This window comes from Meleagris gallopavo, chromosome 1, assembly GCF_000146605.3.
Source record: "Meleagris gallopavo isolate NT-WF06-2002-E0010 breed Aviagen turkey brand Nicholas breeding stock chromosome 1, Turkey_5.1, whole genome shotgun sequence".
Taxonomy (NCBI): domain Eukaryota; kingdom Metazoa; phylum Chordata; class Aves; order Galliformes; family Phasianidae; genus Meleagris; species Meleagris gallopavo.
The window spans coordinates 169,658,026-169,673,447 of record NC_015011.2 but is presented as its reverse complement, the minus strand read 5'-3'; the positions used below and the strand labels follow the sequence as shown (position 1 = coordinate 169,673,447).

The 15,422-nt window shown below is 37.8% G+C and overlaps 1 protein-coding gene and 1 long non-coding RNA gene across 3 annotated transcripts in view; both read left to right on the top strand.

The window, feature by feature from the left end:
* Nucleotides 1-1,517: 1,517 nt before the first annotated feature.
* Nucleotides 1,518-6,880, top strand: LOC104917549. Of its 2 annotated transcripts, XR_004158639.1 has the most exons (3): nucleotides 1,518-3,681; nucleotides 3,778-3,962; nucleotides 6,381-6,880. It is a non-coding gene; the product is annotated as an uncharacterized LOC104917549 (long non-coding RNA). The 2 variants fall into 2 exon arrangements; XR_004158638.1 differs by having other exon boundaries at nucleotides 1,518-3,962.
* Nucleotides 6,881-7,440: 560 nt separating this feature from the next.
* Nucleotides 7,441-15,422, top strand: part of B3GLCT (beta 3-glucosyltransferase) — a 34,242-nt gene continuing 26,260 nt past the window's right edge. The window contains exons 1-3 of the mRNA XM_031552113.1: nucleotides 7,441-7,458; nucleotides 9,528-9,612; nucleotides 13,563-13,672. Of these exons, the coding sequence (XP_031407973.1) occupies nucleotides 7,441-7,458; nucleotides 9,528-9,612; nucleotides 13,563-13,672 (213 nt within the window). The remainder of the gene's footprint in view (nucleotides 7,459-9,527; nucleotides 9,613-13,562; nucleotides 13,673-15,422) is intronic.

Sequence of the window (15,422 nt, the reverse complement as noted above, 5' to 3'; positions counted from 1 at the left end):
GAGGTGCCCCTTCCCCTGAAGTTTGTTGTGGGCCGGGCGTGGGAGCGGCACCCGGCTGCCCGCACTACGGCTTGGCTTCGGGAAGCACCGCGGGGCCGCTCGTCCTCGTGTTGGAGATAGCGTCGAGAGCGGGCGGTGGGGGGACGCCGCACGGTTAAGTGTCAGCGTGAAGGAAAAATAATCGTTCTGGCACATCCGTTTTCCAGCAAAGTAAAGGGTGATGTTTGGCTTTTTGGCTGTAAAACGTTTTTCATTTTACCACGCAGCCTGAGTTTTGGAGTCCTGATACCTTATTGCTCTTCCTAACGCTGCATCTCACTCTTAGAGCGAGTAGTTTTGCTCCGGTGCTATAGCACACGTAACTTCTGACAGATTCTGACAGTCAGAGGACAGCAGCTTCAATTTTCCATGTGCATTTATGTACAGATGTGTTTTCTGTAGATACTTTCTGCTAGAAGGCAGAAGTCTAACAGTTTGGATTCTTGCTTTAGTAGATCTTACTACAGAATCCATCCGCCTGAAGCTTTTTCTAGTGTCAGCGCTTTCTTCTGCTTTAAAAAATACTTAATTTTGAAGTCCTCTCTTTAATAAGTACCATATGTTTTTCAGCTGGCAAATTTGCAAAACTACCAACTTTGTCCATGGAAAAGTAATAATTTGGACTGCGTTTCACAGGAGAAAAGCAGCGTGTCTGTTAGCAGTTAAGCCGTTGTAGAAAATCCGGCTTGCAGGTGGCATCTTGCAGAATGGGAAAATGTATTCAGATGATTTTGTTTGCATAGCATTCAGACAATTGGAAGGAATAGTGATGATGCCTGTTCTTTCACAGCTTTTCTTGGTCATCTTTTATAACGATACAGGTGTACACAGTGCTTACTATGGCTTTTCAGTGGTTCACCGTGGTGAATTCAGCTGCTTTCTTCATGAGCTTAAAGAAGTACAGTAAAGAAACAAATGGAGTTATTTTATGAAAGGCTTCAGATGCTGGATATTTGCTTGCATCACCTCCTCTACTCCCTCCCCTTGCTTTCTCTCCAGTCTTCACTTTACCTGGCTCTATCAGGATCTTTGATGTTGTTAAGGCAGCATCAATGAAGAAGTGTTACAAAAACTTGCATGTAAATGCACGTAGCTAATATATTTTGCCTCCTAGGGCTCTTATGCTGTCTAATTGTGAAAGATCCTATCTCTTTGACTGACGGTGGCAGTGCAGATTTTCTCTGGAATCATGTCAATTGGTAGACTTACGTTCTTTGAAAATTCAAGACATGGGGGAAACAGTGAACCCCCAAATGAAACAAAAATAGGCTTTTCATTAAATGATAATTTGAAGTGAAGGGAGATTGTTTTAAGTATTCTGTTTATTGAGCACAACATATTTGACTGCAGATTGTTACTGTGATTTCCATAGAATCATAGAATGGCCTGGGTTGAAAAGGACCACAAAGATCATCTAGTTTCAACCCCCTGCTTTGTGCAGGGTCACCACCCACCAGACCAGGCTGCCCAGAGCCACATCCAGCCTGGCCTTGAATACCTCCAGGGATGGGGCATCCACAACCTCCTTGGGCAACCTGTTCCAGTGGAACATTTGTTTTATAGAAGTCATAAAATCGTAACTCTGTAGCTCATTTAAGTTGACCCGCAGCCTGGTGAGATGGTTGGAATGACTCTGGGTTCAGACAGACCTGAATCAAACCATCAAAGAGGAAGATGCCAGGCACGTGGTCTTTCTGCTGAAATGGATTTTATCTATGGAATCAAAAGAAATAACTAACTCAGTTTTTAACATCCTTTGCACATAGATATCTGAAAACCGCTTATGCTTAAAGGGGTATTGTACTGAAAAAGGGGATTACTTCTGCATTTATAATATGGTTTTATAACATCATAGTTACACAATGTATTGCATTTTAGTGCTACAGTACTTACTTGCATTTTCTTAGTTGCTGGCACAAATTCCTGCAGCTGCTGAACAATAAATGCTTGGATTTTTTTTTCCTTTCATCTTTTCTCCCCCCCCCCCCCCCCCATTATAGTGCAATAAGCAAGTCTCTTAACTCACCAAAATTCCAGTTGAAATAATGGGACACTTGAGAACAATAATTAGCAATTGAAGCTGCTTATATTTCATTCTCTGATTAAGTTTCTAGTTTTTGTGGAAATTCATTCAGAAATGTTGTCCAGCTTTTTCAGTTGATTTTATCCCTACTTCCAAAGGAAATAAAGATAAGACTGATGAAAAGAAAGAGCTTTAAAATCTGCCTAAAATTTCTTTGCTTTTCTTACTTTGCCTCAGTTCATGAGCAGCTAGGAGGGGAGGACTGGCATTTGACATGTTCAGCTTCTGGCTGCTTTTGCCAGTATGAATAGCTGTGTGTGCTAACGGACATCAATGTGCACAGTGCATTAAATTGCCAAGTGACAAATACAACATTATGATACTCAGTGTCTTGCTGTTTTGTTTTGCTCTCCTCAGATGACTTTGTTTGTGAGTAGTTGTACAGTTTATACCGTAGCCTTTTTCATTGCGGTGGTGGCCACAGAGTCTGAACTTTTACCAGGTAATCGGTTTCTTCTTCTTAATAGATTTTGTACGCTCTTGGATAAGTCAGTGGCCCACTTGAGGTTTGTCTTGCACCAACAAACTCAAAGGGATTGGAGGACATTGTGACTTTGGCAGACAAACCTGCAGCTGCAGAGATTGGTGTGCTTCATAGGGAATTCTGTGCTGAAAGAAATACCCCACATTTTTTTGAACTAGTAGTGATATTTGGAAATGAAAAGTTACTGATTTTTTGTGCTGGTTTTTTTTTTTAACGTAGCATCTCAAAGCTCTCAGACATAGGTTGTGACTCCTTGTGCTTGTGTAATGTATGCAAAATGAGAAAACATGCTTTCCACAGTGTTTACAGTTTGTGTGTGTAACACAAGTTAGTGCGGTACAGCCTGCATGCATGTGGTTAGAAGTTTTCTCTCTCCGCTCATAAGCATACTTTTTTCAGACATTTCTTGGGATTGAAATGTAGGTGGATGAATGAATTTGTCTTAGAGAGGGTCATTGGCTCCTAGGCACTGTGTTTCCTGACTGCCTGTGTTGGTAAGTGTTACACCAGCTGGTCTTAACAATCTTCTTTACACTCCATCCTTTTTCTAGTAAATCTCTGGAAGAGGATGGTTCTTTCCAGGCTGATAGATCAGATTGCATAGCCAGAACACTTCATCTTGGTAGACTTGTTACCCCACAAGTGCATACCTGTGTCATTCTGAAGACTGCTTTGCTCAAATTATGTTGTGTGAGCATAATGGATTTGCTGATAAGGTTGTAGAGAGACTGTGGCACAGTCATTGCTAAATAAATTCATATGCTCTGCCTGAATGAAAAGTGTAATTGCTGTTGAAGAATCCTGAGGCTTTATGGTGGCAGTCTGTTCAGTGAATGGTTCCTCAGTAGTTTAAAAATAAACAGAACAGTTCTTGTCTCATCTTCAGAATGTATTAGCTTGAGAAAAAATTACGTGTACTCCTAGAATATTTAACATAAAAGATACAGAATCATTTCAATATGTTTATCCATTGGAAAAGAGTGGGAAGCTGTGTGTCTGGAACCACTGAGAGGAAGAATAATGGCACATGAAGAAACTGAACCTTCATCACTGTCAGATTTCAGCTTAATAAATGGTATGTGTCAGTGTTGACATTTCTTTATATGTAAGGACAGCTACAACAAAAAACATTTTTAGCCAGGCTTATTCATTCTGCTGCCCTCTTCAACAGTACAGAAAGATGGATGTGGGAAGCGGTCCAGGACTGCTGGTTGATTTCCAAGGTTCACCTTCTACAAGCTCAAGAGTGGTCCATGCCCACATACAGGATGGCAGAAAGAGATGGCAAGAAGCCCACATGGATGAAAAAGTTCCTGGTGAAACTCAAAAAGGAACTACAGAAGAGGTAGAAATAAGGTCAGGTCACCATGGGAATATAGGGACACTGTGTGTGCAGTGATTTGCTTAGGAAGACAAAAGCCCAGCTGAAGGTGTGGGATGTGGAAGGCAAGACAGCAAAAAAGACAGTAGGGAAAAAAGTGGGCTTGCTACTGAATGGGTGACATGAGATGGTGAGAAAGGATGTGGACGAAAATGAGGAACTCAAAATCTTCTTCTCCTTGGTCTGTACTGGTAAGACCTTCTGTCAGCAGTGCTAGTGCTGTGATAAAACTTGTGGGAGGGTCTGGAGCAAGGAAGACTTAAGGAGGAGTACCAGTTTAGGGGAACATTTAAGCAAATGGAACATACAGAAATCATGGGGCCTGATGGGAGGCATCTGACTAATACTGAGTGCTTGATGTTCTCACTGCATGGCAGCTCTTGATAGATGGCCACTTCTTGACTAGAAGAGAGCAAATATCATGCTTGTCTTTAAAAAGGTCAAGAATCTGTGTCACTTCAATGAAGGCGATGGAGCAAATAATCCCAGGAACCATTTCCAAACACATGAAGGACAATAAGTTTATTATTATTTGTGTCCTAGGAAATACTCCAAACTGTTAGTAGATAATGTTAGTAGATAATGGGCAGTCTGTTCCAGTTTACCATGCTTTGACTGGTGCAGTTGGACTGTGTGATTATCGGAGGTCCTCTCCAACCTCAAGTGTTCAGTGGATCTGTGATGCAAAAATGAAGATGGTTATTAAAATAATTTCTTGAAGAGTTTTATGGGCTCTCAAAAAATAATAGGCATAGGTCTTTTTTTTTTTTCAGGGTTATCTGAGTATTGTTTGTTCTGTTTCAAGGATAGAGAACATTAATATTTTATAAACCCTAGAAGCTGTGTGACGTGGGTTATTTAATATTATGGTGAGAGGCAGCATCTCCTGTCAATCATAGCTGTTTGAGGTTTCTGTATGCTGTGCCTGAGCTATGTAATAAAACCTGAATGTTGTGAAAATTCTGCTTACATGCAGCTCTGCAAATAAGCCAAATTTATGGGGTGATTATTCTTCATGTTAATATAGTGTAATTAGTACATTTCCCAAAATAAGGGTGTTTTGTTTTGTTCTTGTAATTTGGATTGTGTGTAGTAGAACATGTGGATCTGGTTTGTGTGAGGGAAGGTGATCAGAACATGCTGTCAGCAAGGGGTATTATAGTAAGATTGAAATATTTACTGTGCCCTTTTGAAATAGAAGTGCAAAATATTCCATGAAGGCAACACTGGGGTGACGCACACAGCCCCTGTTTGTACACTGTTTTCTTCTTCCTGGCTAGTTGAAATTTGGCTATGGTTAATGCAAGTCTACCATGTTACACAACTCCAACGTATTTAACGAAGTTCAGCCTCCACTTGGAAGAGCAGAGCGTTGTAGGTAATCAGAGATGGAGCATCACAGGCTTTGAACAACTTCTCCCTTCCCTATATTTCTGATTTCCAGCCTAAGGAATTGAGAGTTGCTAGTTATTCACTTTGAAATCAGTTTCAGATGGTAAATAATTTAAAATTGCAGTGAAGCACTTCGTTTTAACATGCTGTATTTTTCTCAGTTTTTAAGAAAATTATGTACTTGATCATGATTAATAGGATCTTTAGTTCCTTTCAAGTGATGGCAATTAGCTTTAATTTGCATATCTTTAGTAAGTTTAAGAAAAAGAATCCTTATGAAGAATCTTAGAAAGGTTTTCTTATTTAAAATAGAATTACTGCTTTGCAAATGAGCAAACTGAGACAAATTGCTGAGACTACATCAGCAGGAAAGCAACCAAAAAATTATAAAACCCTTTCTTATGATTTTTTGTCTAACGCAATCCAAAAATACATGCACAGGGTGGTGTCAGTATAAAAGCTTTTAGATGATACTAAGTTTGTGTAAATTAGCTCTTTTGGGTTTCTTCTTTTTTAAATATTTGTTTGGATCTCTGAGATGTCAGCAGCTGAACTTGTTCAGAGGGAGCATTCAAGATGCAAAATAACCATCTTCATATTTGACACAATTTTACATCAGTGATCTCATATCTGTGATTCCATTTTGATAATCTGAACTTCAACCTAAAGACAGAGGAATACAGATCCTTATGTGACAGCACGTTATGCTGGTGTCAGGTGAATGAATGACTGAACTGATGTGTTTTTTCTTTTTTTTTAATGGGATTTACCTAGCTTGAAGGCAAGATAAATTGGCTTCACATCAGAGTGATTTCTTTTCCTAGCGATGCACGGGAGTAGAATTGCCAGGTAGAAAAAACACAGATTCTTACAGAATATTCATTATGGTTATCATCAAAATAGTATTGTTTAAAGTAAAAAAAATAATTTTGCTTCAGAGCTTTGTCAAGTATGAAAACGAGCTCCTATAATTTGAAAAAAATGTCTGCTTTTTCTTTCAGCTTTTGCTTTAAGCGTAGTTCTTGAAGATGCAGAAGATAAAGCTGAAGTACCAGTGCTGCAGGTAATAAATTTTAATTGCCAAAGCAGAAACATTTTACAGACGTTATAAATTCATCTATAAATGTGCAAAAAGTTTACATCCATGACATGGATTAGTTTGATCAGTGACTTTAGTAATATGAACTGCCACTTGACATCCTTCTGGTGTGTCAGACATAAGATATCTTTTGTGGGACACACGTTGTACATGTTACACTAGTCTTCAAGCATTGCTACCATCTTACCTTATCTCATGGACTCTCGGTACTACTGGAATAAACTTACCACCTTTGATTCTTCCTTACGTTGCGTTTTCTGATTTATGTTGACATTTTTGTTAAGATAATTGGGGGGGGAGTTGTGTGTTGATGTGGAACAGAATAATAATTGAGAAAAGTTATTTTGTTTTTCCAAGATTAGCAGAGGAGTCCACTAGAAAATTATAGGTAAAAAAAAAAAACGGCAAACTTTGCTGTTTTGTATAGCTTCTATGGGCAGGTAGTGCTGTTACATCTAACCAGAATCATTTTGAACACATAACCTTTATTACTTCAGAGATGTGTTTTCCTTTCTTCACTATTTTGTTAAATATACTGTGCATTGAAAGGGATATGGCTGTCCAATTGACTGAATGACTTTTTGCTACCCATATCACATCTCAGGTAAAGCTTGCATATGAAATTTTAGATTAATAGATTAGAAGAACGAATAGTCAGAAGTAGTCTTACTGTTCAGTTGAAGAGCATAAGGGGAATTGTGTATGTGTGTGTGCATATCCTTTAACAAGCTTCTACATACAAGTTTTTATACGTATGAAATACACACATACATATGTACACATTTGTAGCAGATGTGTGTGTATACATAAACAAGATTTAAAGAGGAAGAATCAGAAATAGTGGAACTAATCAAGAGTTAGAATCTAGAAAAGCCATTTAAATCTAGATTTGATCTAAACTTGATCTTGCATCAAATGCAATAGAAGTGTGGTCAGAGATGTTTTTAAATTTGCTCTTAATGATGATTGCTGAATGTACAGTAATTTTCATGACTTAAAAAGATCCCATTGCAAATTCATGATGTGCTATCATATATCTGGGAGCCTGGATAACGTAATCCTGTTTTCATTACTTACATCTTTCTCTCTGTGAGATGCCAGTGCTGTCTCATTCCAGTTTGAGAGGAGCTGCACGCTAGGGAAAACGATCTGGAGTGGTGAGAATTGTGCAGGTGACTTGGATTTCTACTGATTGCCTCAATTCAACATTAAGGTGTAATTACTTTACCACTTGAATAAAATGTTAAGGGTGCTTAGGGTCTTTTCGGTAGCATTTGGTGTCTAATGTGTGTCTGGCATATAAATCTATTTTATCTAATTAATTATTTTAATGCTGACTCATTTGAATACATAGTTTTCCATGCCTAGAATGAAAGGCTTTTCTGAACCCAAGGGCAAAGGATCACAGAATCACAGAATCACAGAATTGTAGGGGTTGGAAAGGACCTCTAGAGATCATCGAGACCAACCCCCCTGCCAAAGCAGGTTCCCTACACCAGGTCGCACAGGTAGGCGTCCAGGCGAGACTTGAATATCTCCAGAGAAGGAGACTCCACAACCTCCCTGGGCAGCCTGTTCCAGTGCTCTGTCACCCTCACCACAAAGAAGTTCTTACGCACATTCGTGTGAAACTTCCTGTGCTGCAGCTTATGTCCGTTTCCCCTCGTCCTGTCTCCACGTACCACTGAAAAGAGACTGGCCTCACCGCTATGGCCGCCACACCTCAGATATTTATAAACCTGGATCAGGTCCCCTCTCAGTCGTCTTTTCTCAAGGCTAAACAGACCCAGTTCACTTAGCCTTTCTTCATAGGGGAGATGCTCCAGGCCCTTCACCATCTTTGTGGCCCTCCGCTGGACTCTTTCCAAGAGATCCCTGTCTTTTTTGTACTGGGGAGCCCAGAACTGGACACAGTATGGATCAGATTGTTACTTTTTTATTTCAGAGTGGAATGTGTGTAAATCCTATGTATAGTGAGTTTACCTCGTGGCTTCCAGAGATGGCTAGATTTTCAGTTTGCTCTGGCCTGGATTCTGTTGCTGTGTCTGTTGCTGAGGGAGCAAATTTTATTGTTTTTTCTCCTGTGATGTAGGTGTCTTTTCTGGAAGGTAATCTGAGAAATTTACTTTGGTGTGTATGTTACCTTAGTTACTGCTCTACTCATAGATTACAATGTGTATATAGTTGCTTTTCTGATTATATATCTCAGTGTAAAATCAGACCTGGACAAAGGAAAAATCACCTGATGCAAGCAGAACTAAAAGGGTTAAATGGATATGGCATTAAAAGAAATGGGGAGAAAAAACAAGCTTCTAAGTAATTGTCACAAGGATAGGAAAACTTTATAAAGGCTTACTCCTGAATAGTGCTAAGTACAGTATTTCTCTGTGTGAAGGACTCAAGACACTTGAACTAAGATAAATCTTAAGAACACACTTATACAATTAATAAAGACAATTTTGGTTTCACATTCAGACAAACAAAAGCACTGAGGTGCTAGCAGGAAGGCACTGTGCAGTAAAAGGAGACTCTCCTTCCTACAATTTCTGTAGGAAGTGTAAAGCTATTTCTCTAGTCTGCTATCTCTCCCCCAGTCATCAGTTCTTAAATAATACATTTCCACCCAGTCTCTGTTACTGAGAAGCAGCTCAATATAATGGAGAGATATTTTTTCTGTCTTTGTTTCCCAGTTACTGATACAAGGACAATGCCACTGTTGCCAGTCCTTAAACATAGTCTATTAAAATTGTGTGACAGATGGACCAGTATGTAATACCTGACCTGAGTAAATCCCAACCTTTTCATATTTACTGTTTTGACATAAATTGCTTTTTGGGTTTTTCTTAAGAATGATGTTTCAGTGGATGTTTGATAGTGCATCACACATGAGTAGAAGTTTGTTTTTTATACATGCATGTATATATTGTACAGTTTCTTATTCCAAACTTTGTGCTTTGGTCACATGCTTTGATCACGTGATCACACATTAAAAAAAAAAAAAGAGCTGAAATTGTTAGTGTTAAGAGCTCCAATATAAACTGAGTCATAGATAAGTGTTCTCTCAGTATGTTTTTTCTGTTTTTCCCCTTCTAGAAGTCTAGAAAAACGTGGAACAGTGAGTAAAAGGAGCAAGGGTAAGTAAAATTGTTTTGTGCAAACTTGTTCTAAGCTGGTACTGAAGTTCACACATCCCAATTTTTTTTTTAGTCTATTTTTAAAGTGGCTATCTTTTCTGTATAAATAAAATACAGTCATACTTTGAAAAGTAACTGTGAACAGTGACTAAATGCTCAACAGCATTGTTAATTGCTGATTCCCAAATATGTTTTTCCTTGCTCACACAGCCTCATCAAACATGCTTCCTGATCTGCATTTGTATTTGAAATTTTATTGCAGTTAAGTTTATTCTCTCAAAGTGTGCACTTGCACTATGAAATTAATGCATAACTTGGTGTATTAGACAGGTTTTTTAAAGTCAGTTTTCATGCTAAAAATTTGATATGATACTGAATGCTACCAAATCTGCCAGGTTTTCATGGTAATTGTAGTAACTGGAATCACTAAATTACTTGTTACAACCAGAAGCAAGTTTTAAAGAAAGATGTCAAACACTAACAGCATTCTGAATAGTGAATAAATTTGAACTGCAGTGGTACTTCTCACTCATACTAGGTTGAATGCCTAGATCATCTTGTTCTAAAAAGAGGCAGTTTGATCATGTTTCTGTTGTAGCAGCTTCTGAGAATTTGGGATTTCATTCATACATCAAAGATGGCCACCAGAAACATTTATGATGCTTGTACTGGAGTTGATAATAGAACTCTTAATTGTACTGAGAAGTTTTGGGTTTTTTGGTTTTTTTGTTTGTTTTGTGTTGGACTTCTTTGAATTTAATTCCAAGCTGTGTCCCTAGTGCAGGTAACTACTCTCATGGAAAATAATTAAATCCTTTTTCCCAGTGATCTCCCATTTTACCATTGAAAAGTCAGGGCCTTTTAGTAGAAGGTTTTTATTCTGTTTTCCAGATTGCCCTTCCTTATGTGGTGTCCAACAAAATCCCTTCCTCTTTCTCCATGTTCTTTCATCTCTTTCTGTTGAATCTCATAGCACAGCCAGGTTCTTGTTGCTGTTTGGTTCTCACTGTGGTTTTTATCACTCCTTCCAGACCTGTTGTCTCTCACTTCATGAAACATCCAGGGATGCATTGACAAACTTTTTTTTCTTTTGCTTTTGCCATAACTTTTAATATAATCTCTGTTTTCATTGCTTTTTATATAATGCCATTTCTTAGGAAACTTATACTTAGAAGTGCTACAATAAAGCCTTAGTGATGTATCTACTATCATCTATGGTTTGTTGTTTTTTTTGTTGTTGTTGTTTCATTTTATTTTGCTTAAAAGCAGACAAAGGAAGGTATTTTATGTGTTAGGTAACAAATTTTAGGTATGTGTTGCAACAGTAGGTTGTGGAAGCAGACAATACTGATATTTTCAATTGAGGACAAGTCTGTAAAGAGATGGAAGGAGAGACCGGCAGTTATTTATCTTCCAGCATTTCCTAATGCAGTGGATGCTGGTAGGGTATGAGCAGCACTGTGTAAGTAAAAATTGTGCACTTTTCCCACATCATGTTTCTTATCGCTGCTGTTGAGGACAATAAGCTGGACTTGATGGATTTGATGCATCATTACCTATGTTCTCTATCTTTCTTTTAATGGAGACCCTACCTCTTCCTAAGAAAGATTTTTTTCTAATATGTATGTTGTCAAGCAGTTCTGTGGATACTGTAAAATAAAAGGACTTGGGACAGTGTTTTTTTTTCTTGATGGTCCTTAATTCCTGTGATTTTTTCATTTATCTTTTTCAAACTGTTATACAAGAAAATTCTGTCTTCTTATAAATAAGCTGTGCCTTTTGTGCCAAGGAAGCAAAGTTACTATCTGTAGTCTTCCTGTCAGAGATTTTAGAGGTCTTTGGAAAAGTCCTTAGCCTAGACCTGGAAGACAAGTATCAAAATACTGATGTTTTAATCACTGGGAAGACAAGTGTGTAATACAGTTGAACTTTGTGTTCTCATGGTCAGCATGTGATGCTGCTTTCAGGATTGGCTGCTGCTCAGTGAGCTTCTTGCATAGTTATGTTACTGCCCAACCATAAGAGCACTGCCAGTGTTGGATCACCACTGCCACACCTTGGCAAAAAGTTTTGCCCATCAGATGGGCATATAGGTACTTTAATGGTGGGTACATTTGACCCCAAGTGATAGACTACATAGCTGACCAACACTATTTTCAGCTTTTAGCATATCTGAATTACAAAAGCAAGTCTGTTCTTGAGGTAAGACTATTTTAAGTAAGTGTAGCAATTACTCATCTGTCATATGCTGAAATGTAATGGTTGGATCCTGGGAGTAAGACTTCTCGCTGAAAATTTTGCATGAGTTTAATATTCATCGTGATTTCTGAGAACATATGTAACATTTTGTTGGTGTGTATGGGCAGAGTAGATAATTGAGAACATTTATTGAATATGTATCATTGTTTCAATGAAGTAGAGGGCATTGGTATTGAAAATCAGTGGAGCTAATTACAGTATAGGGTGAAGACAGTGGAGTGGAAAGATCATTGAGTAAGCAGCATGTTGATTGGAACTACTGTAGTGACTTCACTTTCTTTGGGAAGTCAAGGCAGCATTTAACTTGAGTGTTGTTCACTGCAGGGGAGTTGGACTAGATGGCCCTCAGAGGTCCATTCCAACTCTAAGAATTCTATGATTCTGTGTTGCACAGTCAGTGCATGCTCTGATAACACGTTGTTAAAAGCTCACTAGCACTCCATTCCACTTAGCAATGAGATATAGCTATATTAAGACACAGAAAGTTTCAACCTTCCTGCTTCCTAATTTTGTTTTTTTTTTCCTTTGTGAACTCAACCTGCTTTTCCAGTCAGTGAGCATTTGAGATCATCAAAGATGTTTTCCAAAGATATGGAAAAGCCTTAGAGAAACAAAAGAAGACAATGAAATAAAACCAGTGCATCAGAGACTGCTGGTTACTAATCTTCCAAAAGACTCTGCTTTTTGTCTTGCTCGGTTGACTATTTCTCAACCTGAGAAACAATTTATGTGTATGATAAGCAGTTTTAAATTATACATGCTTTTCATTGATATTTTAATACTGTATATATTTCCTCTTAGGAAGTATTTTAAAGTGTCTATAGAGAGGAAACTATTTATGTGGGTTTCAAGCAGTAGTACAAAATTGGGTGTTAGATTACTCTTAGAAAAAATTCTGCTGGGATATCACAGCTGTTAAATGCACTGTAAGTAAAACTGAAGGTAATTCAGCTGTTTGCATATCTGTAAGTGTACTGATACTACAGCAGTAATTGTATACTGTCTAGTTGTTGCTTTTTATCTCTGGGGATATTCTTAATGTTCTGCATGTTGATTTAACCGTTTGGCACTCAGTAGCATCAGTTAAGTGTAATTTTAACTTTTCCACTGATTTTAATTTCTGCATAGGTAATTTAGTAGATTTAGTGCTAGATAGTCAATAGTTGCTATTTATATGATTTTATTGTGAAGGTTTTCTGAAGTAGTTTGTAGAGCGGGTCAGAGTATGAGGGAATGTTACATGGGCAAAAATGAAATCTAAACTTAGCTGTATGTCAGTGCTTATGACGTCTGCACAATTTTACATTCTCAGTGTTTATCTCAGAGAATAAACTAATAAATGAAGTGAAAAAGATATTGAGGAAAAGCAGAAAAGCATTTAACTGGCAACTTTGTGCTGTTATAGGTCTAACGTGGCTAATGTTATTGTGTGCTTAAGTTTCTTTGTTACTTCAGATCTCATCCTCATGTCATGCTTTTTATTAAGTTAATCCTTTAAAAGACTGTTCCAGATTTGTGTGTGTGTGTATATTAAATGATGCCTTTTTACTATTTCATGAAATGTTTGTAACTAAAGAAATTGCTTCCTTTATAATAAATTCCCCCACACATACCTGGGTTTTTAGTGCCCTGGGAGCAAAACTGAAAATAACTACCTTTGTCTTGAAACCTTTTTATTGTCTGGTTCACAGAATTAAAAGAAGTTATCTTTGTCATCCAGAGTCAAAGCAATTCCTTTCATTCCAAGAGAGCAGAAGATCTAAAAAGAGATATTTTAAAACAGACTGCAGATCTTGGAAAGGTATGTTTAGATTATACGGATTGTATTTTGTTATGTATGTTTCTCCTGTGTTTTAGTAAAAGAAAGAAAGAAAAGCTTTTATATTTCACCCTTTTCTGACCTACTGTATTCCTTTTATTGTCTTCTATATGCTTGTATGAAAACTGTTTCAATGATTATTCACTGATTTAATACCATAATTTATCACTAAATTATTTTAATTTGAACTATACATTTTTGTAGAATAAATCTTTAGGTTCGAATGGCATTTGATATAGAAGTGATTTAAAAAGTGTTGAAGTTTACCGCTATTACTGTAAGCGTGTAATCTTTTGTCTTTGTTTTTAATTAAAACTAATTAAAATATTTTTGGTATTAAAAATAATAATAAATTTAATCAAAATTAATTAAAATTGGTTTTTAATTTAAAGAAGATCAGGTGCTTTCTTTATGAAGTAAATAACATAATCACTCCAACAATACTTAGAATAATTTTTAGGTAAGTACATCATTTTACTAGAGCAAATGAAGATGCTGTGATATAGATTCTGTTAGAATTTTATTGCACATCTGTAGCATTGTGGCAGTAGAGCAGCAACATCACAGAATTGCAGGGGTTGGAAGGGACCTCAGGAGATCATCGAATCCAACCCCTCTGCTAAAGCAAGCATCCTACTATAGGTTGCACAGGTGGGCATCCAGACTGGTCTTGAATATCTCCATAGAAGGAGACTCCACAGCCTCTCTGGGCAACCTGTTCCAGTGCTCTGTCACCCTTACTGTAAAGAAGTTCTTCCCATGTTGGTACGGAACTTTCTGTGTTCAAGTTTTAGGCCACTGCTCCTTGTCCTCTCGCTACACACCACTGAGAAGATCCTGGCCTCATCCATTTGCCTCCCACCTCCCTTTAGATATTTATAAACATTAATCAGATCTCCCCTCAGACTTCTTTTCCCCAGGATGAACAGACCCAGGTTACTCAGCCTTTCCTCACATGGGAGATGCTCCAGGCCCTTTATCATCTCTGTGGCCCTCCACTTGGACTCCTTGGAGATCCCTGTCTTTTTTTAAACTGGGGAGCCCAGAACTGGACACAGTACTCCAGATGTGGGCTCACAAGGAATGTAAAAAACAAGAATCTAAGAAAAAGATTTTGAGAACGATGCTGTGTAGTATTGAAAAGCAAAAATGAATATCACATACTTTCATATCAGCAATGGATGATGGGATGTATAAACTGCTTTACAGAAGCATGCAGTATTTTTACCATTAGACTTACTGTTTTGAGCAAAATCATGTATTTTGTACCATTTCATAGGAATGTTTGAGATTTTGACTTGTTCTTTTGAACACGTACCTGTGCAACCTGTTGTAGGGTACATGCCTGTTTCTGAGTTCAACTACTAGTGTAGAGATGATTGATATCAGTTTAAATGGTACAAGTACATTCATGAATGTGGAAATGTACATAGAACACCTCCTCACTGCTTGAGGCGATGTTTGTGTCGCTTTTGTCTTGATTGAATTTTTCTTAATATTGTCTCTTCGTCCATCTGCTTGTTTCCAGTTCAGAGTCTTTAAGTGTTTTGGCTAGGGTAAGAACAGGTGACGAATGTTTGGAACATCCCATCGTTGTGTTCTTGTTTATTTATTATCTATTATTCGATGTATGATTAGATGCCAGCTGGCCTGTACCATTGGCCTGCACATCAGAAGTTCAGTTCCTTTGTTATCTGACAGGTTCGTGCTTCCAGAAGGTTCTGTTTTTCTG